This window comes from Rhinoraja longicauda, chromosome 19, assembly GCF_053455715.1.
Source record: "Rhinoraja longicauda isolate Sanriku21f chromosome 19, sRhiLon1.1, whole genome shotgun sequence".
NCBI lineage: Eukaryota > Metazoa > Chordata > Chondrichthyes > Rajiformes > Arhynchobatidae > Rhinoraja > Rhinoraja longicauda.
The window spans coordinates 35,892,587-35,917,240 of NC_135971.1; the positions used below are offsets into that span (position 1 = coordinate 35,892,587).

At 49.1% G+C, this 24,654-nt stretch overlaps 1 protein-coding gene across 1 annotated transcript; it reads left to right on the forward strand.

Annotated features, from left to right (window-relative positions):
- The first annotated feature begins 7,659 nt into the window (after nucleotides 1-7,659).
- LOC144602782 (zinc finger SWIM domain-containing protein 1-like) lies at nucleotides 7,660-23,971 on the forward strand. Its single transcript, XM_078415915.1, has 6 exons — nucleotides 7,660-8,188; nucleotides 10,794-10,902; nucleotides 14,707-14,947; nucleotides 16,882-17,317; nucleotides 19,274-20,124; nucleotides 23,386-23,971. The coding sequence occupies exons 1-6, from the start codon at nucleotides 7,932-7,934 to the stop codon at nucleotides 23,436-23,438; spliced, it is 1,947 nt and encodes a 648-aa protein (XP_078272041.1). The 5' UTR covers nucleotides 7,660-7,931; the 3' UTR covers nucleotides 23,439-23,971.
- The last annotated feature ends 683 nt before the right edge of the window (nucleotides 23,972-24,654 follow it).

Sequence of the window (24,654 nt, forward strand, 5' to 3'; positions counted from 1 at the left end):
AATAATTTCTGTTAGCATAAAAAAATAGCATAATTGTACTGCAACAAACACATTACTGGAGGAACTCAGCAGGTGCTTCCAAGTACTGTGGAAGCAAAGGAATAATCTATGTCTCAGGTCAAGACCTTGCACCAGGACTGAGAGTTTAAAGAGGAGATAACCAGAGGAGGGGGTGAAGATTTTACAAACAATATGCGTAAAAGTCTAGCTGCAGCAGTTGAATTTCATTCGAGGACCCTCTGGAATGAATCCAAAGCCTACATATTTAGCGCCACTCAAAACCAAAGATACTAGAGGAACAAAATGGACTACTCCGTTGAAGTCACCTATACTGAACTTTAGTATACAAAGGAGCATAACATCCGCCATTTTAGTAGGCACAACCCACCATTCGCTATGCCTCTCGTACTGTAATCAGTGCTTTGGGGGAACAGTATGTTCCCATTAAAATGCAGAATATATCTAATCTATCAACTCAGATTTGTTATTTTTCTTTTTAAATGTTTCTGCAAGTTTCTGCCTACAAAAACGGCACCGTGACATACTATGGTTTTTAGGGTCGAGTGGTCTATCTTGTTCCTCTAGTATCTTTGCTCAAAACTGCTGTCCAACTTAGTAGGCAGTGAAATTGAGAGTCCAGCAGTTGTTATAGAAGTGTAATTATCACTGGGTGCTGCAGCAAGCATCAAGGCCCAACAACTGAAATGCAGTACTTTGATTGGTCAGGGGAGTGAATAAAACAATGTAAGATGCTGAACTCAACAACTAGTTATTTATGAAGTTTTTTTTTTGCCTGTTCTATGGTATTGTTCTATATCCTTTGATTGGCACCTGGGTATGCAGGGAATGGAGGGGTATGGATCACCTGCAGGCAGAGGATTTATATTGGCATAATTTCAACAGACATCTTGGCAACACAGACATTGTGGGCCAAAGAGCCATAATGTTCTTTATTCTATTCCTTTCTTTTAGTCAGTCAACTTTAGCTTAACAGTAACTTTGAGGATGATTTGACAACATTCAAATCAGTAACGTTGGCAAAAGTGTGTCGACCCTCTGATTCACTTCCAAAGACAACTCGTGCAAACTACTTTTATTCTGTACATGACCAGATTTTTAAATTGTGCAATTTATATAGGGTACATAATCACATGGCACCTCTGAACCTACCTATTGCAACATAACCGCAGCAGGGCTCCTGGTAAATCCTCCTCTTCAATCAGGAGTTGTACAACCACAGGAAGGGCAGGAATCCGTAGCACTTCTCTATTAGCCAATTGATATTACTGTCCATACTGTAGGAGGATGAAAGAATCTGGAATGAGTACATATTGTAATTCAGCGATAGTGATTCAGCAGTGGAAGTCTCGCCTCACTATTACCACCACCTTTTCCACACACTAAAGAATTCTCCACCTGACGTCTTCGGAGTGGGGGTGGAAACCGGAGAAAACCCAGTGTCTGAAGTTGTGGGGAGAAGGTACAAACGCCGTACAGCCTGCACCTGTAGTCAGGGTCGAACCCGGGACACTGGCGCTGTCAGGCAGCAACTCTACCGCTGGGACACCTCGACCCCCCTCTTGGTCTCAACGCAAAATGCGGGACGATTTACAGATTCCCACCTGTTTGAACGCGTCAAGTAGTGTTTCACATAACACGGCCCAAGGGACAAGCGCCCGGGACCCTGGGAAGGGACAAGCGCCCGGGGGGGGAGGAGGGAGCACCCTGGGGGGGGGGGGGGGAGGGGAGTGCCCGGGGGGAGGGGAGTGCCCGGGGGGGGTGGGGGAGCGCCCGGGGGGGAGGAGGGAGCGCCCGGGGGGGGCGGAGGGAGCGCCCGGGGGGGGGGGGGAGGAGGGAGGGAGCGCCCGGGGGGGGGGGAAGGAGGGAGGGAGCGCCAGGGAGGGAGCGCCCGGGGGGGGGAGGAGGGAGGGAGCGCCCGGGGGGGGGGGGGGGGGGAGGAGGGAGGGAGCGCCCGGGGGGGGGGGGAGCGCCCGGGGGGGGGGGGGGGGGGGGGAGGAGGGAGGGAGCGCCCGGGGGGGGGGGGGAGCGCCCGGGGGGGGGAGGAGGGAGGGAGCGCCCGGGGGGGGAGCGCCCGGGCCTCAGACAGGGACGACGCTTTACGCCGCCATTGTGAGCTGTGGACCCGCTGGGTGTCGCCGCTTGGACCCGCGGCCGGGCCCGGACCCGTAGACGGACGGACGGACAGGAGCGGCGCTGAAACCTGCAGCTTCCCGGCCGCCGCCGCTCCCCCTCCACCGGCAAGATGGCGGCGCGTCGCGTCACGTGGCGGCCGCACTGATGGCGGGGACGTCACGTGACCCTCCGTGCAGCGACGGGAACGTTACATGCCCCTCCGTCCAGAGACGGGGCGGGGACGTCACGTGACGTCGGTTGATTTCTATGGGTGGGGCCGGCATGTGCCGGTCCAAGCGGCGCATTGGTTGGGGCGGGAGCGTCACGTGATCTTCATTCATGACGGGTGGTGCGTCATGTGGTGCCCATTCATCGATGATTCGGGGCGGGGCCGGGCATCACGTGCCGGACATTGATGGACACAAAAGGCTGGAGTAACTCAGCGGGACAGGCAGCATCTCCTCTGGAGAGGAGGAAGGGGTGACGGGTTGGGATGAGACCCTGCTTCAGACCAGACCGGCAAGCAGAGGAAACAGAGGACAGTCCAGCACAGGACTTTGGCCCACTTCTCCTGCACTGACCCTGAAGCTGGAGGGAGGAATGTAGCAGGTGGGGTGAGGGGGGGTGGAAAAATGGATGGGAGTCCAATGGGGCACATGGGAGGGGAGGGGGTATGGGAGATGGGAGAGACAGAGGGTATGGGAGAGACAGAGGGTATGGGAGAGACAGAGGGTGTGTGGAAGGGGGGGGGGGGGGGTTAGTTGGACATTGACTGAAAATGGACAATTCAATGTTCATACTGTTGGTTTGAAAGCTACCCAAGGGGAATATGAGCTGCTGTTCTTCCAGTTTTTTAAAGTGGCCTGGTTCATGCAGTCAATGCAAAGGCTTTGTAGGGAAGGGCTGGTATCTAAGGAGAGACAGAGAACTGGAAAACTGAGTGAAAAACAAAGTGCTTGAGTATCTCAGTGGGTCAGGCAGCATCTCTGGAGGGAATGGGCAAGCGATGTTGCAGATTGGAGCCCTTCACACTCTGCCAATATTAGAAAACGTGGGGCAGAGTCCCACAAACATATCAGGGTACTTTTCAGAGGCCACATGAGTGATATTGGTGCATTGTCATAATAGAATCTATTAAGCCGATAGCACTCCCAATATAGATTTGACAATACCATGTACAGATGGATAAAGATTGTGAATATAAAACCCCATGTACAATTTTGGATTTCTTCTTTTCATATCTTTCTGAATATATTTTATTTTTAAAATAAAGGAAATGGGCCATCCTGAATCACGTAAATGTTCAAGGCAGGGCTTTGGAAACTGAAGACAGACACACAAAGCTGAAGTAACTCAATGGGTCAGGCAGCATCTCTGGAGAAAAGGAATAGGTCAAGATCCTAATCAGTGTCCAAAGCAAAGATTTTTAAAAAACAACTGCTGGAGGAACATTGGATCAGGCAGCATCTGTTTAAGTAGAGGACAAATCATGTTTCAGGTCAGGATCCTTCTTCAGAGTGATGGTGTAGAGGGGAGATAGCTGATAGATCCCACTTTCCTCACCCGCTCCCTACACATTCGGGACAATTTTCCAGAGACAAATTAACCTACAATTTGTCTATGGGATGTGGGAGGAAGCCCGCACACTTGCAGGGAGAATGTGCAAATTCAACACAGACAGTGCCCAAGGACAGGTGTCACAAAATGCTGGTCAGGCAGCATCTAGGAGAGAAGGAAGGGGTGACGTTTCGGGTTGAGACACTTCTCCAGGATCGCACACAGTTCTCTGGGTGTGAGGCAGCAATTCTACCAGCAGTGCCACTATATCTTGATTTAAAAAAATTAAATGTTGGTAACTTTAGTTACTAAAAATAATAAACTATTTATTTTCAGTCTTAAATATCTAAGTCACGCTATGTCCCCCTTTACAGCTATGTTTTAATTCAGTTCAATACTACGGGGCAGCACAGTGGCCGTAAAGTTGCTGCCTAAAAGTGCCGGGGACATGGAATCGACCCTGAATATGGGTGCTCTCTGTATGGAGTTTGCTCGTTCTCCCTTTGATCGCATGGGTTTTCTCCGGGTGCTCTTCTTTCCTTCCACATTCCATAGACGTTCAGGACCTTTTCTCAGACCCAACCCAAAACGTAATCTTTTCCTTTTGTTAATAACATTGTTTACAGAGTACTATGTTTACATATTGTGCTGTGCAGCTGCAAGTAAGAATTTAATTGTTCTAATTGGTTCATTAGAGAATGAAACACTCTTGACTCACGTCCCGAGTGTGCAGAACAGAACTGGTGTACGGGTGATCGGTGGTCGGCATGGACTCAGTGGGCCGAAGGGCCTGTTTCCGCGCTGTATCTTTAAATGAAACTAAAAACACTAAAACGAGAGGGGGTTTGAAAAAGAGCCTCGACCCGAAACGTCACCCAATTCCTTCTATCCAGAGATGCTGCCGGTCCCGCTGAGTTCCTCCAGGGTTTGGTGTCTATCCTGGGAGTGATTCGGCGTCGGGTTTCAGCGGTCGCGCCGGGGCGGCGGCAGGACAGCAATGGCGGCCAGATCTCCTACAATGCAAAGGGAGGGAGAAAGTGCCCGGCGCCGACCAGTAGCCGTGGCAGTGCGCATGTGCAGTGCGGTCGGGGACGTGTGGGTGGCGGCAGTGCGGCCGGGGACATGCGGGCAGCGGCAATGCGCATGTGCAGGTCGGGCCGGGGACAGTGCGCATGTGCAGGGCGGCCGGCGGTGCCGGCGGATGAGGAGCGGACGGAAGCGGAGACCCGGCGGCCCGGACACGGATGTCGAGGGGTGGGGGCGGAGAGTGACGCAGAGAGAGAGCGGGGGGGGCGGGGCCGCTCAGTGTTGACCGGTAGGTGACCCGGGGGCTCTGAGAGCGGTGCCCGTGTGCCGGCAGCGCATGCGCCAAGCTCGGGCCGGGCCCGGAGCGGAGCGGAGCGGAGCCGCCACAAAGCGCCGGGGCCGCGGCTGCGCGTCAGACGCCGCCAAATACGCGGGAAACCCCATCCCTGGGCCCAGGGATCCGGGATCGTCCCAATCCTGCACCGCGACCACCGGGCTGGAGCTGGAGCTGGAGCTGGAGCTGCAGCCGCCCCCCCCCGTCCCCATTCATTAACCCCCCCCCCCCCCCCACACGGGCAGTTTCATCCCAATCACAGGGATTTGCATCAACCTCATTCAGGGATTGATCCCAATCTACTATCCCGCGGATTTCCATCCCAATACTGAGCATTGCACGACGCCCCGACCCCAAACCCAGGGAATTATCCCCCACACATACACTGGCATTTACATCCCAATCCCATGAATTTGTATCCTATCTAAATCAGGGATTGATCCCGACCCCCTATCCCGATGTTGAACATTGCAAGATGCCCCCTTCCCCAAACCTGGGGAATTATCCCACCAACCGCACATGGGTGGTTATTATTCCAATGCCATGAATTTCCATCCTATCTAAATCAGGGATTGCCCCTCCCTCCCCCCAGATCTCCCATCCCGGGGATTTCCCTCTGAATGCGGGTCCTTGCAGGATGCTCCCAGTGCAAACCTGGAGAATAAGCGAGTTCGGTATCTCGATTGCACATGCCCAGGTCATAGGTCATTCGTGCTAAACATTCTCGCTGGCCGAGCTGCTGTGTGTATACAGACCTGCGTTTCATCGGTATTTTCCAGGTTTGCTTCTTCAAGGTAAGAAAATACTGCTTTCAAAACTTAACTAGATGTATATATGGTTAATTTGTACAAAACTATGATGATTTTGTTGGTTTTATTGCTTTATGCTTCGGTGAGTGAACGAGATCATGACAATTTCTTTTACATTGTAACTTGTACCAGTATGTAATGGACATGCTTACAGGACCCTATTCGAATTAACATATGATTGACCTTGTTATTTATTTTGTTTTATATGTTACTGGCAAAGCCATGCGCATTTGTGCAACTTTGGACTGGTGAATAAGTGGATGCAGAATGTGTGTGACAGCCACAACTGTCAATTTGCAACAGGAAACTGTTTCTGCCCACCTGCCTTCAAACTCGAGGAAAATAAACTGCAGATGCTGGTTTAAATCGAAGGTAGACACAAAATGCTGGAGTAACTCAGCGGGTCAGGCATCATCTAGGGAGAGAAAGAATGGGTGACGTTTTGTGTCGAGACCCTTCTTCAGAAGTCTGGAGAATAAGCGAGTTAGGTATCTCGCTTCAGACTTCTGAAAAAGGGTCTTTACCCGAAACATTACCCATTCCTTCTCTCCTGAGGTGCTACTTGACACGCTGAGTTACTCCAGCATTTTGTGTCTACCTTCGATTTAAACTAGCAACTGTAGTTTTTTTTCCTAGTGTTTGAAGGGAGGTGGGCAGAAACAGTTTCCCTTTGCAAATTGACAGTCGTGGCTGTCACACACATTCTGCATCCACTTATTCAGATGATACGTGGTACTCCCTCAGCCCAAAGTTGCACAAATGTGCATGGCTTTGCCCAGTAACATATAAAACAAAATATATAATAAAGTCAATCATATGTTAAGTCAAATAGGGCCCTGTAAGCATGCCCATTACATACCGGTACAAGTTACAATACAAACAAAAATTGGCATGCCTTTGCTCACTCACCGAAGCACAAAGCAATAAAACCAACAAAATCAATGTAGTTTTGTACAAATTAACCGTAAATACGCCTAGTTAATAGTTTTAAAAACAGCATTTTGTTACCTCGAAGAAGCAAAACTGGAAAATACGGATGAAAAGCAGGTCTGTATACACGCACCAGCTCAGCCGGCGAGAATGTTTAGTGCGAGTGACCTATGACCAGGGCATGCGCAGTTGAGATACCGAACTCGCGTATTACCACCATACCTGCACAAGGGCGATTATTATCCCAATCCCAGGAATTTTCATCTGCTGATTTCAGGGATTTATTACGATCTTCCATCCCGCAGATATCCCTCCCAATGCTGATCATTGCAGGATGCCCCTCCCCCAACCCAGGGAATTATCCCCACCTGCACACGGGCTATTATTATTGCAATGCCAGAAATATCCATCCTTTCTAAATTAGGGATTGTTCCCTATCCCAATGTGGAATATCGCAAGATGCACCTCCCCTAAACCCAGGGAATTATCCCCCACCCACACACGGGCAATTTTGATCTCATTCCCAGTAATGAGCATCCTATGTAAATCAGGGATTGATTTATCCCAATGCTATCCCAATCCCAATGCTGAGCATTGTAAGATGCCCCTACTCCAACCCAGAGAATTACCCCCCCACCCACACACGGGCGATTATCCCAATCCCAGGAACTTGCAGCCTACCTGAATCAAGGATTGCCCCCAACCCCGATCCACAATCCCGTGATTTTCCTCCCAATGCTGAGAATTGCATTGCTGAGATCTTGTGTTTCTCCCACACTTCAAAGACGTGCAGGTTAATTAGCTTCTGTAAAATTGTAAATTGTCCTATCATGTAGTATAGTGCTAGTATACGGGGTGATCGCTGGTTGGCGCGGACTCAGTGGGCTGAAGGGCCTGTTTCTTCTCTGAAGTCTAAAGTAAACTGTAAAGACAGCATCCGAGCAAAGGATGGATCCTGGGTCTCTGGCGCTGTGAGGCGGTGACTCTACAGTTGGACCACCGTGCTGTTCTTGAACTCTATATATGAGCTGTTGTGATGCGTTCTACCTTGGCTGACCTGCAGCTGCTGCCTGTGGTCTATTCTCAGTGCCCGCTCTCCAGGTGGGATCAGTCTGCCAACTCCATCTGACGCACGTGCAGCCATGTCCCAGGTGGTGGGTTTCCGAGTGGGCGCCGAGTTCTCGAGCTACAGCGAGCTGCACCGGGAGTACCGGCGCTACCAGAGGGACAGCTCCGTGCAGATGTGGACCAGGCACTCACGGACCATCAAGGCGCAGCGGCGTCGGGCACCCAAGCGCCCGATGAACGACGCGCTGAACTTTGCCGAGATCGACTACGCGTGCATTCACGGCGGCAAGTTATTCAAGACCAAAGGATCCGGCAAAAGGACAATCCAGAGGTGAGGAAATACTTGCAGGGGCGGCACAGCGGCGCAGTTGGTAGAGCCGCTGCCTCACAACGCCGGGGATCCCAGTTCCATCCTGACCACGGGTGCTCTCCGTGTGTGGAGTTTGCACGTCCTCTCTGTGACCAGCTGTGTTTCTTCTGTGGGCTTCAGTTTCCTCCCATATCCAAAACGTGCAGGTTTCTTGGTTAATTGGCCCTCTGTAAATCATCCCGAGTGTGTCGGGAGTGGATGACAAAGTGGGAGAACATGGAACATGGTCGACACCTGCTCCTGTTTCCTACCTTCTTATTTAAAGATGTTTTTATCCTTTTAAATTTAATAATATGTTTAGCCGGGTAGTTAGTTTTGTTTAGAGTTACATCATGGAAACAGGCCTTTCGGCCCATCGAGTCCACACCGCCCACCAATCATCCATTCACACTAGTTCTATGTTATCCCACTTTCTCATCCACTCTCTACACACGAGGGGCAATTTACAAAAGCAAATTAACCCACAAACCTGCACGTCTTTAGAATGTGGAAGGAAACCACTTGGAAAAATCCACACGTGGTCACAGGGAGGACGCACAAACTCCACACAGACAGCACCTGTAGTCAGGATCGAACCTGAGTCTCCGGCGCTGTGAGGTAGCAGCTCCTCTGCTGCCCCTGTCTGTCTCTTTCTCTTTTTTTTCTCTGTCTCTCTCTCCCCTCTGTTAATTTTTTTCTCTCTTTTGCACTCTTTGTTCATCTTTGATTGTGTGTGTGTGTGTGTGTATCTCCCCACCTCTCTCCCCGTCTCACATCCACCTCTCCCTCTCTCCACCTCTCTCCCTTTCTCTCTCTCCGTCTCCACCTCTCTACCTCTCCTGTACCTTTCTACCTCTCTCTCTACCTCTCTCTCTCTCTCCCTCCTTCTCTCTCGCCCACCACACATTTTCCCATTCCTACCCACACCTACGACTCGCTGGGATTGTATAGAGTGGTAGAGTCATCCCACACAGAAATAGGCCCTTCGGTCCAACTTGCCCATGCTCATCGAGATGACCCATGTACACCAGTCCCACCTGCCCTCAGAACCTTTCCTATCCATGTACCTTTCCAAATGTCTTTTAAATGCTAGAGTACCTGCCTCAACTACCTCATCTAAAAGCTAGTTCCATTTACCACCCACTGTGCAGAAAAGGTTACCCCTTACATTCTTTTTAAATCTTTCCCCTCTCATGTTAAACTGTCCTCTGGATCTTGATTCCCCTCTCCTGGATAAAAGATTTGTGCATTCACCCTATCTATTCCACTTGTCACATACAATTTGCCGTGTTAACACAAGGGACACGGTATTATCCATGTTATCCCACTTTGCCATCCACTGCCTACACACTTGGGACAATTGACAATTTGATAGTTTGTGTTTTATGGTTCAGAGACTGGATTGATATCCCAGTGGGGGAGCGTGATATTATCCCATTAAATCACACAGGGTCTTCCGCCTGCAATGACCATCAAGCACCCAGCTTGTTATGTACTATGTGTAGGAAGGAACTACAGATGCTGGTTTACACTGGAGATAGACACAAAATGGTGAAGTAACTCAGCGGGGAGGGCAGCATCTCTGGAGAAAAATAATAGGTGACGTTTCGGTTTGACACCCGTCTTAAGACTGAGAGTCAGGGGGGAGGTAAACTAGAAGTTTCTCCCATTCTCGTCGTCCTATTAATTTCACTGTCGTCTTGCTTAGTTTCACTGTTTGTATCAACTTCTTATCACCTTCTCCACCGCCAACAATGGACCATTGTGGGCTCCACCTTTTCTTTATCATTGTTGCTGGCTTTGATTTGTTCTTTCATATCTTTCATTCATTTGTTCTTTGTAACCCTTCATCCCCCTAGTTCCCTCTCCTCTGACTCTCAGTCTGATAAATGGTCCCAACCAGAAATGTCACCTATTCCTTTTCTCCAGAGATGCTGCCTGACCCACTGAGTTACTCCAGCATTTTGTGTCCATCTCCTTTGTTATGTACTATGTTATCTTACACCAATCCTGCATGAATCACATTTTATTGCAGCTGTTGCTTCAAGTCCCCCCAGTTTGTGAAATAGTTTATTATCAGTCAAAGGGCAGTCATTCAGCACACCATCTTGTCTTCCCACTCACACTGCTTCATGGCCAATGTCAATGGAATATTTCTGTTGGATTCTGTGATGATTGTAAAAGATAGCCATACACTGCTGGTCTGAATCATCCTACCACAACGAGAGAGCAGTGCTGAACTGTGATCTTCCTCATTGGTGACCCTCGGACTATCTTTCTTTGTACTTTACCTTGCACTAAATGTTATTCCTTTGTGATGTAAATCACTGTAAATGGCTCGATTGTAATCATGTATTGTCTTCCCACTGACTGGTTAGCATGCAACAAAGCTTTTCACTGTACCTCGGTACACGTGACAATAAACTGAACTAAACAAAACTGAAGAAGGGTCTCGATCCGAAGCGTCACCTATTCCTTTTCTCCAGAGATGATGCACGACCCGCTGAGTTACTCCAGCATTTTGTGTCTATCGTTTGCTGGTCTTCACCCAGTTGGCTTACACACTGCCTCCCACTGTCTTTTTCAGAACCAACAAGATGAAGTGTCCCTGTGTCATTAAAGTCCGGCTTTCTGCGGATGGAAACAAGTTTGTGGTGAAAGAGATGAATGAATCGCATAACCACACAGTGCCGCAGGTAAAAGCAGAACACACACACCAGCCAGGTGGAGTTGTTGGATCTGCCACTGCTTCAGTTTGTCGGCTCAGTGTGTCTGTGTGTGTGTCTGTGTCTCTGTGTGGGGGGGGGGGTGTCTGTGTGTGTGTGTGTGTGTTGTCCCACCTCTCCACGTTTTCAAAGAGCATTCTACTAGTTCTGTACACGCTCGGTTCCAGCCTTGGATCCTGGGCGGTTGAATATCCTAGTTCAGTGATACAGCACAGAAACAGGCCCTTCGGCCCACCGAGTGCGCGCCGACCGGCGATCCCCCCACATTAACACTATCCTCCACACACGGGACAATCTACACATACACCAAACCAAATAACTTCGACACCTGTACATATTTGGAGTGTGGGAGGAAACTGATGATCTCGGAGAAAACCCACACAGAGGGGAACGTAAAAACTCCACACAGACTGCACTCGTAGTCGGGATTGAACCCGGGTCTCCGGCGCTGCAAGCGGTGTAAGGCAGCAACTCTACAGCTGCGCCACCATGCCGTCCAGAATATGTCCACGTAATTATTTATAAAGAGTTTATCAGAACTCTGTCTCTCTGCCCTTGTCTTTGCCTGTGAGAGAATGTTACCTGTGGCACCAACACATATCGGTGGGACTTAAAGCTGTAGGTTGCAATAAAATGGGATTTGTGCAGAATTGGTTCAAGAAAACATACTACATAGCAACAAAGATGGACACAACAAGCTGGAGTAACTCAGCGGGTCAAGCATCATCTCTGGAGAAAAGGAATAGGTGATGTTTCGGATCCTTCCCGGCTGGTCTGAAGAAGGGTCTCGACCCGAAATGTCACCTTTTTCTTTTCTCCAGAGATGTTGTCTGACCCGCTGAATTACTCCAGCTTTTTGTGTCTAGAATTGGCGTGAACTAGAATCTGCTGTTTAGTTTAGACATACAGCATGTAAACAGGCCCTTCAGCCCACCGAGTACAGGCTGACTAGCAATCCCTGCACATTAATGCTATCCTACCCACATCAGGGACAACTTTCAATTTTAGCAAGCCAATTAGCCTATAAACCTGTACATCTTTAGAGTGTGGGAGGAAACCGCAGCTCCCGAAGAAAACCCATGGGGCGAACGTACAATCTCCGTACAGACAGCACCCGTAGTCAGGATCAAACCCGAGTCTTTAGCGCTGTAACACAGCAACTCTTCCGCTGCACCACCGTGCTGCCCCGACACATAGAACAGAACAAGATTGGTGCTTGATGGTCATTGCCGACAATGTAGGTGGAAGAGCCGGTGTGATTCTATGGGATGATATCACACTCCCCCACTGGGATATCAATCCAGCCTCTGAACTCTGACAACTTTGCCATTGTTTAACAGATTCACACTCGATATCACTAGTCATTTCCCTCACAGTAACAAGTTTTATTTACGTAGTTCTAACACACTAAAAATATCTCCAGCTTTCAGGGACATTATCAAAGTAATTGATGTGAACTGCCTTAGCAGGGATTCTGGAGATGACCTATAACTTAGGTGGAGTTGGTGGATTTCAAGGAATGTCTTATAATGGGGTTTAAGGAGGCAAGAGTGTCTGAGGGTGATCTGAGAGAAGTATATCTGTTCATGAGAGGCATAGAATGGAGACCCTCGGACTATCTTTAATTGGACTTTACTGGACTTTATCTGATGCTAATCATTATTCCCTTTATCCTGTGTCTGTGGACGGCTTAGACACAAAAATCCGGAGGAACTCAGCCGGTCAGACAGCATCTCTGGAGAAAAGGAATACATGACGTGTCGGGGCCAGACCCCTCTTCAGACCAGAAAAGGAATAGGTGAAATTACGGGTCGAGACCCATCTTCAGATTGATGCTTCCTGACCCGCTGAGTTACAGCAGCTTTTTGTATCTATCTTCGGTTTAAACCAGCATCTGCAGTTCCTTCCAACACATTTCGACTGTGGACGGCTTGATTGTAATCATGGATAGTCGTTCTATGGACTGGTAGCATGCAACAAAAAAGCTTTTTGGTACACGTGACAAGAAACTAGACTAAACTAGATGGGGAATATGGTCCGATTGTTTTTCCCCATTGTAGTTGTGGAGGTGCAGAGACACATAGAGGGAGAAAGTTCCAAATAGCTGCTGAAGGCAAAGTCAATTGGACAGGGATAAAAATTCAGGAATGGGCTGGGGCCAGAGTTAGAGAGATTTTGTATTATATATATATATGTGGCCAAGGCGTAAATGTAGATGGGTTGGTGAGTAAGTTTGCTAATGACACCAAAATTAGGAGTTGCAGACAACGAGAAATGCTGTCAGTAGATATCAAAACATAGACCAGCTGCAGAAAGGGGCGGAGAAATGGCAGATGGAGTTTAACCCGAGCAAGTGTGAGGTGATGCACTTTGACAGGTTAAATGCAAGGAGAGAGTATACAGTTAATGGCATGACCATTAACAGCATTGATGTGCAGAGGGATCTTGGAGTTCAAGTTCATAGCTCACTGAAGGAGGCAGCACAAGCAGATGGGGTGGGGAAGAAGGCATCATAAGTGATAGGAGCAGAATTAGGCCATTCAGCCCATCGTCTATTCCGCCATTCAATCATGGCTGATCTATCTCCCTCCTAACCCCATTCATCTGCCTTCTCCCCATAACCCCTGACACCAGCAATAATTAAGAATCCATCTATCTCTGCCATAAATATATCCACTGACTTGGCCTCCACAGCCTTCTGTGGCAAAGAATTCCACCAATTCACCACCCTCTGACTCAAGAAATTCCTCCTCTCCTTCCTAAAGGAATGTCCTTTAATTCTGAGGCTATGGCCTCTTGTCCGACACTCTTCCACTGGAGGAAGCATCCTCTCCACATTTATCCAAACGTTTCACTATTCGGTACGTTTCAATGAGGTCCCCCCTCATTCTTCTAAACTCTAGCGAGTACAGGCCCAGTGCTGACAAACGATCATCATATGTTAACCAGTATGGGTGAAACGTGTGGTATGCTTGTCTTCTGTGCTAGGGGCATTAAATATAAGAGTCAGCAAGTCATGATGCAGCTCTATAGGGCTTTAGTTAGACTGCATTTGGAGTATTATTTGCAGTTCTAGTCGCTCCATTACAGGAAAGGTGTGGAGGCTTTGGAGAGGGTGCAGAGGAGGTTGACCAGAATGCTGCCTGGATTAGAGGGTTTCAGCTACAGGGGGAGGTTGAATAAACTTGGGTTATTTTCTCTGGAGCGTCAGAGGTTGAGGGAAGACTCGACGGAAGTATATAAAGTTAAGGTCGGCAATCAGAGGCTTGTGCCCAGGGTGGAAATGTCCAACACTAGACGACAGAGTGATATGGTGAGAGGGGGGAGGTTTAATGTGCGAGGCAAGATTTTTACACAGAGAGGGGTGGGGGCTGGGAATGCACTGCTAGAGATGGTGGTGGATGCAGATACGATAGGGGTGTTTAAGAGGCTTTGGGAAAGGCACATGGAAGTTCAGGGAATAGAGCGATATGGATCATGTACAGGGAGATGAGATCAGTTCAACTTGGCATCATGTTTGGCACAGATAATGTAGGCTGGAGGGCCCATTCCTGTGCTGTTCTGTGTTCTAATATGGGATCTGAGCTTAGTTTACAGATACAGCATGGAAACATAGGCCTACCTAGTCCACGCTGATCATCGACCACCTGTGTGCACTGGTTCTATGTTGTCCTACTTTCTCATCCACTCCCGTCACGCTCGGGGCAATTTACAGAGGACAATTGACCTCTAAACGGGATGAACTGACCCTAGGACCTTGCTTGTACCCCACAGGAAAAGGAGGAGAGGCTCCGGCACCAAAGGCACTTTGTTACAGCGCTGCGCGTGGACCCCACTTCCATCGTCTCGCTGCGGAGTAATGGAGCGGGTGTCCAGGTGCAGCTGGGGGAGGTTGCCAGCAAGGAGCTCGCTGATGAGGATGCCCATAGCCCCGCATGCAAGGAGGAATGGGACGAGTTCAAGGCCAACAAAACCGACTTGGAGATGATGGTGCCCACACTGGCAGCCATCACGGGTAAGGTCATAAGGAATAGGGGTAGAATTAGGCCATTCGGCCCATCAGGTCTACTCCGTCATTCAATCATGGCTGATCTATCTCTCTCCCCTAACCCCATTCTCCTGCCTTCTCCCCATAACCTCTGACACCCGTACTGATCAAGAATCAAGGTGGGTGAAGGTGTCCTCGCTTGTCCCAGGCCTAACCGGCTGCTCCAGGTTTGCACCTCTCCCTCTCTTGTCCTGGGCTATCCTGCATCCTCCCTTCATTCCGGAATAATGCGGATCACCCCTTTATTGGGTTAACGTATGATGAGCGTTTGATGGCTCTGGGCCTGTACTCGCTGGAGTTTAGAAGGATGAGGGGGGACCTCACTGAAACTTACCGAATAGTGAAAGGGCCGGATAAAGTGGATGTGGCGAGGATGTTTCCACTGGTGGGAGAGTCATGGACCAGAGGGCGCAGCCTCACAATAAAAGGACGTTCCTTTAGAAAGGAGATGAGAAGGAATTTCTTTAGTCAGAGGGTGATGGATCTGTGGAAATCATTGCTACAGACGGCTGTGGAGGCCAAGTCTGTGGCTATTTATAAAGTAGAGATTGACAGGTTCTTGATTAGTAAGGGCGGCAAAGGGTATGGGGAGGGCAGGAGAATGGGGTTGAGAGGGAAAGATAGATCAGCCATGATTCCTAGACTCTCCCACAAGTGGAAAGATCCTTTCCACATGCACTCTACCCAGGCATTTCACTATCTGGTAAGTTTCAACGAGGCCCCTCCTCATTGTTCTAAACTCCAGCGAGTACAGGCCCAGTGCCTTCAAACGCTCATCAGATGTTAACCCTGACATTCCTGGTATCGTTCTCGTAAACCTCCTCTGGACCCTCTCCACCACCAGCACATCCTTCCTTAGACATGGGGCCAAAACTGCTCACAATACTCCAAATAAATGGATGAGGATTGGGATAATTTACCACTGGTGGACTCCAATCAAGTTATAGAAACATCTCAAGATAATCAATGGAAACAAAATGAACCTAAGCTCAATTTTGAGCGTCATAGCAAAGGTCTGAATACTTGTGTAAATGTGATATTTCAGCTATTTCTTTTTAATTACTTTGCAAAAAATTCTAAACACCTGTTTTCGCTTCTTCATTCTGGGGTATTGCATGTAGATTGATGATTAAAAAAAAAGAATTTAATCCATTTTAAAATAAGGCTGTAATGTAACAAAATGTGGAAAAAGTGAAGTGGTCTGAATACTTTTGAATGCGCTGTAGGTCTTAGGGCTGATGGAATCAAGGGATATGGGGAGAAAGTCAGAACAGGGTACTGATTCTAGATGATCAGCCATGTTCATATTGAATGGCGGTACTGGCTCGAAGGGCCGAATGGCCTACTCCTGCGCCTATTTTCTATGTTTCTACTTCAATGAGTTTGTGGCCAGGGTGAGAACGGGTCAGTCCCTTGTTCTGCCTGTTCTTGTCATATGAGGAAAGATTGGAAAGACTGGGCATGTATTCATTGGAGTTTAGAAGGATGAGAGGGGATCTAGATTATAAGATTATAAAAGGACTGGACAATCTAGATGCAGGAAAAATGTTCCCAAAGTTGGGGAAGTCCAGAACCAGGGGACACAGTCTAAGAATAAATGGGAGGCCATTTAAAACTGAGGTGAGAAGTCACTTTTTCACCCAGAGAGTTGTGAATTTGTGGAATTCTCTGCCACAGAAGGCAGTGGAGGCCAATTCACTGGATGAATTTAAAAGAGAGTTAGATAGAGCTCTAGGCGCTCGTGGTATCAAGGGATATGGGGAGAAGGCAGGCACGGGTTACTGATTGTGGATGATCAGCCATGATCACAGTGAATAGCGGTGCTGGCTCGAAGGGCCAAATGGCCTCCTCCGGCGCCTATTTTCTGTGTTTCTATAACTCTTGTCTGCGTTTGCTTGCAGACAGCACGGTGGTGGTGGTGGTGAACAAGGCCAACGTGTTGCAGGCCATCTACTACCAGGACGGCCGCATGAAGCAGACCTTCGAGAGGTTCCCCGAGGTGCTGCTGGTGGGCGCCACCTACAGCTGGGCGGGCCTGTGGCTGCCCACCTACCTGCTGCTGGCCATCAACGGTAACGGGGAGAGCGAGCTGGCGTGCCTGTGGTTCCTGCAGAGCGAGGAGCGCGAGACCATCCGGCAGCTTCTGCGCATCTTCAGGCAGAAGAACCCGGCGGCGGAGGGAACACGGGCGGTGGTGGTCGGCGGCAAGGCATGCGACGGGGAGCTGGTGACCGACGTGCTGCCCCACTGCAAGCCGCTGGCCTGCCTCGCCCACACCCTGAGCGTCTTCCAGGACCACGTGACCGCCGAGAAGCTGCACGTGACCGCCGGGCAACAGTAAGCACTGGCACTGCCATTCCCTCGTGGGGCCGGAGCGGAGCGGGCGGGTGGGTGGCCCAAATATTCCTCCTCCTGTCAGATTGTGTTGGTTTGTTAAAGTTGTGACTCTCATCCCTCTGCACAATCCAGTCTACCCAGGTCCCATCTCCTCCACTCTCTGCCCTCTCTCTCTTTTTTCTTTCCTTCTTTCTTACCCGCTCCTCCTTCCCTTTTCTTTCTCCCCCTCCTTTCCCCATCTCCCTCTTCTCTCCTTCCCCTCCGCTCCTCCGCCCCTTCTCTCCTTTCCCCTACTCCTGTTTCCTCCTCCTCCTCTTCCTCACCCACTCCTCCTCTCCTTCCCCCTCCTCGCCTTCCCCCGCCCCTCTTCACCCTCCTCTCCCCCCTCCTCTCCTTCCCTCTGCTCTCCTCCCCCTCCTCTCCTCCACCATCGGGCAACAATAAGCGCTGGCATCGTGATTCCGGAGTGGGCGGGGGAGGGGGAGATTGGTTTGTCCAAAATATTCCTCCTTCTGTCGCGGCGTGGGTCAGATAAGGGTGCGACTCATTCCTCAACATGGTCTGCACAATCCAGTCTACCCCTGCCCCACTCTCCCTCCTCCTTTCCACCCTCCCCTCCCCCCCCCGCTTTGCCCCTGCCTTCCCCTTTTGCCTCCTCATCTCCCCTTTCTGTAGATGGGGCATCTGGTTAGCATTAAATGGGGCATCTGGTCAGCAATAAATGGGGCATCTTGGTTAGCATTAGATAGGGCATCTTGGTCAGCATTAGATGGGGCATCTGGTTAGCATTAGATGGGGGATCTGGTTAGCATTAAATGGGGCATCTGGTCAGCATTAGATGGGGCATCTGGTCAGCATTAGATGGGGCATCTTGGTCAGCATTAGATGGGGCATCTTGGTCAGTATTAGATGGGGCATCTGGTTAGCATTAGATGGGGCATCTGGTTAGCATTAGATGGGGCATCTGGTCAGCATTAGATGGGGCATCTTGGTCAGCATTAGATGGGGCATCTTGGTCAGCATTAGATGGGGCATCTGGTTAGCATTAGATGGGGCATCTGGTTAGCATTAAATGGGGCATCTGGTCAGCATTAGATGGGGCATCTTGGTCAGCATTAGATGGGGCATCTTGGTCAGCATTAGATGGGGCATCTTGGTCAGCAAGGAAGAGTTGGGCCGAGTGGCCTATTTCCGTGCTGTTTGACTCCACTGTTCAGTAGTCATTGAGGAGGTCACTTTATTTTTCGTAAGGAAAGAAATGGTGGAGTTTTTCTTGTGGCCGTTGGGGACTGTTGAGGTGAGAGTTTGGTTTAGTTTTGGAAATACAGAGTGGAAACGGGCCCTTTGCCCCACTGAGTCCACGCCGACCATTAATCACCCGTTCACACCAAAGATACTAGAGGAACAAGATAGACCACTTAACCTTAAAAACCGTAGATGGCCATGGCACCATTTTAGTAGGAAGAAAATTGCAGAAACATTTTAAAAGAAAAATAACAAAAATCTATGAATTGATAGAGATATTTTCTGTTTTTTAATGGTATCATCACACATACTGTTCCCCCAAAACACTGATTACACTGCGAGAGGCAGAACGAACGGCGGGTTTTGCTTACTAAAATGGCGGATGTTCCGCTCCTTTGCACACTACACTTCAGTGGTCCATCTTGTTCCTCTAGTATCTTTGGTTCACACTAGTTCTGGGCTACACACGGGACAATTTACAGAGGCCAATAAACGTACAAACCTGCACGTCTTTGGAACTTGGGAGGAAACCGGAGAACCCGGAGGAAACCCACATGGTCACAGGGAGAGCATACAAACTCCACACAGACAATGCCTGTAGACAGGATGGATCCTGGGACTGGCACTGTAAGGCAGCAACTCTACCGCTACGCCACCTTGCTGCACCGGGAGGTTCCTCACCTTGTCTCCTCTTCCCTTTCTTCCCGCCAGGAGCCAGCTGCTGCAGATCCTGCACAGTATGTGTTACGCCACGTCCACTGAGGACTACGACCTGCTGTACCGCCAGCTGCTGGACTCCAACGTGGAGAGCGCCGTCGACTACTTCCACAAGACGTGGCACGGGTCCTGTCGCCAGTGGGTGGAGGGCTTCAAGCACGAGAACGAGAGTTACCTCACCAGCACCCTCCAGCGGGTGCAGGTGATGAGCCAGAGGCTGGCGGCCGCGGTCGAGGACTTCTCCAACGTGACCTCCTTCACCCGGGACCTCCTGAAGGCCGTGGACACGGTGCGGGCCAAGTGCGACCAGGGGGTGTTGCAGAGTGAGCCCCCCGCAGGACCAGAGGACAACTCCGCGGAGTCTTCCTACCGGGCGCTGCTCACCGACTTCGCCTTCCGCCGGGTGCGGACGGAGCTGCAGGAAGCGGAGTCGGTCTCCTTTCTCAGCGTGGAGGCCGAGAGGGCCTGGCCCGTGTGCCGGCGCCGGGCCCTGGTGACGGACCAGGCCAGCTGCCAGTGTGCCTTCCGCACCTCCATGAGGCTCCCCTGCCGACACGTCCTGGCTCTCCGGCGGCTGCTGGGCTCCGACCTCTTTGAGCCCTCGCTCTGCGCCGCGCGCTGGACGCAGGAGCACTTCCTCAACGGTCAGCTCCCGCCCGCGTCGCCGAGGGAGCGGGCCAAGGTGCAGCAGGAGCGATACCGCCAGGCCCTCAAGGTAGCTCGCAAACTCTCCTCCCTCGCCGCCCGGTGTCCGGCCGAAGACTTTGGCAGGTGCCTGGCGGTCATGACGGCCGTCACCGACATCTGGGCCAGAGGTGGCCAGGTGCAAGTCACCGAAACCAATGGTTTGTAGCGACGCAGTCTCAGAGAGAGTGAAGCAACGACACACAAAACATGGAGCAGCACAGCACAAGGACAGGCCCTTCAGCACACAATGAACATGATGCCAAGACCATCGCTTATCTACCTGCATATAATCCATATCTCCCCATTCCTTGCATATCCATGTGCCTATCAACTGCCTCGTAAACTCCATTATCACATCTACCTCTACCGCCACATATAGTTCATAAGATCATAAGTGACAGGAGTAGGATTCGGCCATTTGGCTCATCAAGTCTACTCCGCCATTCAATCATGGCTGATTCATCTCTCCCTCACCCCATTCTCCTGCCTTCTCCCCATAACAGAGAAACATAGAAAATTAGTGCAAGATCAGACCATTCAGCCCTTCGAGCCAGCACCGCCATTCAATGTGATCATTGTTGATCATCCGCAATCTCCCCCATTCCTGCCTTCTCCCCATGTCCCTTGATTCCGCTAGCCCTAAGAGCCCTATCTGACCCTTTTGAAAGCATCCAGTGAATCGGCCTCCACTGCATTCTGAGGCAGAGAATTCCACAAATTCACAATTCTGGGTGAAAAAGTTTTTCCTCATCTCAGTTTTAAATGGCCTAGCCCTTATTCTAAAATTGTGGCCCCTGTTTCTGGACTTCCCCCAACATCGGGAGCATCTAGCTGGTCCAATCTCTAAATAATCTTATATGTTTCTATAAGGTCCGCTCTGATCCTTCTAAATTCCGGTGAATACAAGCCCATTTGTTCCAATCTTCCATCATATGACAGTCCCGCCATCCTGGGAATTAACCTCGTGAACCTACGCTGCTCTCCCTCAATAGCAAGAATGTCCTTCCTCAAATTAGGAGACCAAAACTGCACACAATATCCAGCTATGGCCTCACCAGGGCCCTGTACAACTGCAGAAGGACCCCTTTGCTCCTCTACTCAAATCCTCTCATCATGAAGGCTAACAAGTCATTAGTTTTCTTCACTGCCTGCTGTACCTGCATGCTTACTTTCAGTGTCTGATGTACAAGGACACCTACATCTTCCCCTTTTCTTAATCTGGTACCATTCAAATTATAATCTGCCTCGTTCTAGCCACCAAAGTGGATAACCTCACATTTATCCACATTATACTGCATCTGCCATACATTGCTCACTCACCCAACCTACCCAAGTCACCCTGCATCCTCATAGCCTCTTCACAGTTCACTCTGCCACCCAGCTTTGTGTCATCTGTAAATTTGCTTATGTTACTTTTAATTCCTTCATCTAAATCATTAATATATATTGTAAATAGCTGTGGTCACAGGACTAAGCCTTGCGGCACCCCACTAGTCACTGCCTGCCATTCTGAAAAGGACCCGTTAATTCCTACCCTTTGTTTCCTGTCTACCTACCAATTTTCAATCCATGTCAATATCATACCCCCAATACCATGTGCTCTAATTTTGCCCACTAATTTCCTGTGTGGGACCTTATCAAACGCTTTCTGAACGTCCAGATACACTACATTTCCTTTATCCATTTTACTTGTTACATCCTCAAAAAATTCCAGAAGATTAGTCAAACAAGATTTCCCCTTCATAAATTGATGCTGACTTGGACCAATCCTGTTACTGCTCTCCAAATTCACCGTTATTACATCTTTAATAATTGACTACAGCAACTTCCCCACCACCGATATCAGGCTAACTGGTCTATAATCCCCTGTTTTCTCTCTCCCTCCTTTATTAAAAAGTGGGATAACATCAGCTACCTTCCAATCCACAGGAACTGATCCAGAATCAATAGAACATTGTAAAATGATCACCAATGCGTCCACGATTTCTAGAGCCACCTCTTTGACTACCCTGGGATGCAGACCAGGCCCTGGGGATTTATCAGCCTTCAGTCCCATCGGTCTTCCCAACATGATATCCTGACTGATGTGAATTTCCTTCAGTTCCTCCGTCACCCTAGATCCTCTGTACCCTAGTACTTCTGGGAGATTATTTGTGTCTTTCTTAGCGAATAAAGAACCAAAGTGCCTTTTCAACTCGTCTGCCATTTCCTTGTTCCCCATAATAAATTCACCTGTTTCTGTCTTCAAGGGACCCACATTTGTCTTCACTAATCTCTTCCTCTTCACATACCTAAAGAAGCTTTTACTATCCTCCTTTATATTCTTGGCTAGCTTACCTTCGTACTTTATCTTTTCTCCCAATATTGCCTTTTTAGTTACCTTCTGTTGTTCTTCAAAAGTTACCCAATCCTCTGGCTTCCCTGCTCATCTTTGCTATGTTATAAGTCTTCTTTTTTATTTTTATACTGTCCTTGACTTCCCTTGTCAGACCCGGTTGCTTCTTACTCCCCTTATAATCTTTCTTCCTCTTTGGAATGAAATGATCCTGCATCTTCTGGATTATTCCCAGAAATTCCTGCCATTGCTGCTCCACCATCATCCCTAGGGACCCTTTCCAGTCAACTTTGGCCAGCTCCTCCCTCATGCCTCCAGAGTCCCCTTTGTTCAACTGCAATACTGACACTTCTGATTTTACCTTCTCTCTCTCAAATTGCAGATTAAAACTTATATTATGGTCACTACCTCCTAATGGTTCCTTTGTCTTGCGTTTCCTTATCAAATCCGGTACATTACACAACACTAAATCCAGAATTGCCTTCTCGCTGGTAGGCTCCAGTACAAGCTGCTCTAAGAATCCATCTCGGAGGCACACTACAAACTCCCTTTCTTATGGTCCAGTACCAACCTGACCTTCGCAGTCTACCTGCATTTTGAAATCTCCCATAACCTCTGACACCCGCACTAATCAAGAATCTATCTATCTCTGCCTTAAATATATTCACTGCTTTGCCTCCACAGCCTTCTGTGGCCAAGAATTCCACAGATTCACCACCCTTGCATAGTCCAGGCACTCAATACCTTCCGTGTAAAGTGACAACGAGAAAAACAACTCGCCTCGCACATCTCCTTGAAACTTTGCACCTCTCACCATTTTATCTATCAGAAGATTACCATTCCACTGATAGACAGGCCCTCTGATACTTATTGACCAAAATGCTGGAGTAACTCAGTGGGACTTACCGAGCCCTCTATCATGATTTATTACTGAATGTTCTCTCAAATATTGTTTTACCGTTTTGCACCATGTGCACTCTGGGCGCATTACTGTGTGCGTCCCCCAATAATTTATTACTGTCTGTTTCCCTCTCGGCTGTGCCCCCTCCAACATCACTCACTAGTTGTGTTCCTTTGTTTTCAGTGACTGGTGCAACAGAGCAAGAATCGTCGTCTCCAGCCACCGAGGCAAGTTGAAGATGTGCGTAAGAACTGATTTCAGATCTGACTGACTGACAGACAGTGAGAGCTGCTTACAGTCACAGTGATTCACCGCGATCCCAGGAATCAGGATCTGAAGTTGCTTTCTCTTCATACCCCCGTGTGTGTTACGCTTGTGTGGCTGAGTGTGTGTGTGTGTGTGTGCACAGGTGCACCCAATGAACACTGCCATATATCGATCACCATTGATAGTGAACTGCCAGTCCTGTGTGTGTCACATGTGTGTGTGTACGGATGCATCCAACATACGTGTGTGACTGTGTGTGTCCATGTGTATATATAGTCAGCCATGCGTGCATTTTGCATGTGCGTGCACATGTATGTGTATGTTACGTGTGTATACAGATGTATCCAATGAACACTGCCATACACCGAACAACATTGATAGTGAACTGTCGGTCGGCCCTGTGTGCGTTATGCATTTGTGTGTACATGTATGTACGCGCGTGAGTGAACTGTGTGTGCAGGCGTGTGCACATGTATGTGTCGGTTCTGTGTGTGTTACACGTGTCGGCCTCTGAATGAGCTTTGAAGCTGAATTAGTTTGCGGACTGTCGCGGTCGATGAATTTCAACATCTTTTTCCTGGAAGTGATTTTAATGGTTTTCTTCAAAGGGACCTGAATCGGGTTCTGACATTCCGTGGGATCATGACATCCATTCAGTTGGAATTTTAAGCAGCAAACAGGAGCCAAGTTTGGATAACTGAGTACAGCTCTGTCTTCTCTGCGGGAGCACTGACTGAGATCGGCTGATTCCTTGCAGGCTGGGAACAAGACCTATGTGTTCGCTGGTCAGTCTGACTATGCACAACCTCTTGTCTTCCCTGCAGAGACACAGAGACCTGGGAATGTCCAGGAAACAAATAGGAAATGTTGGAAATACACAGTGGCTGTGAAAGATTTCTGTCAAGGGAAAAGGTGGTGACACTTAACATGTGTTTTATACTTTCGTCAACTCAGCAGATTTGTTTTGATTGGGATCAACATTTTCTAAAGTTTACTATAAAAATCGAGTCTAGTTGGATGTTGGGTCACTTCTCAGTCATGTGATGGAGCTTTCAATCCTGTCCCTCTCTCCACACCTTGAGCCTAGATCTCAATCAGATTGAGCATCTGTGGGATGTGCTGGATCGACAAGTCCGATTCATGGCGGCTCCACCTCGCAACTTACAGGACTTGAAGGATCTGTTG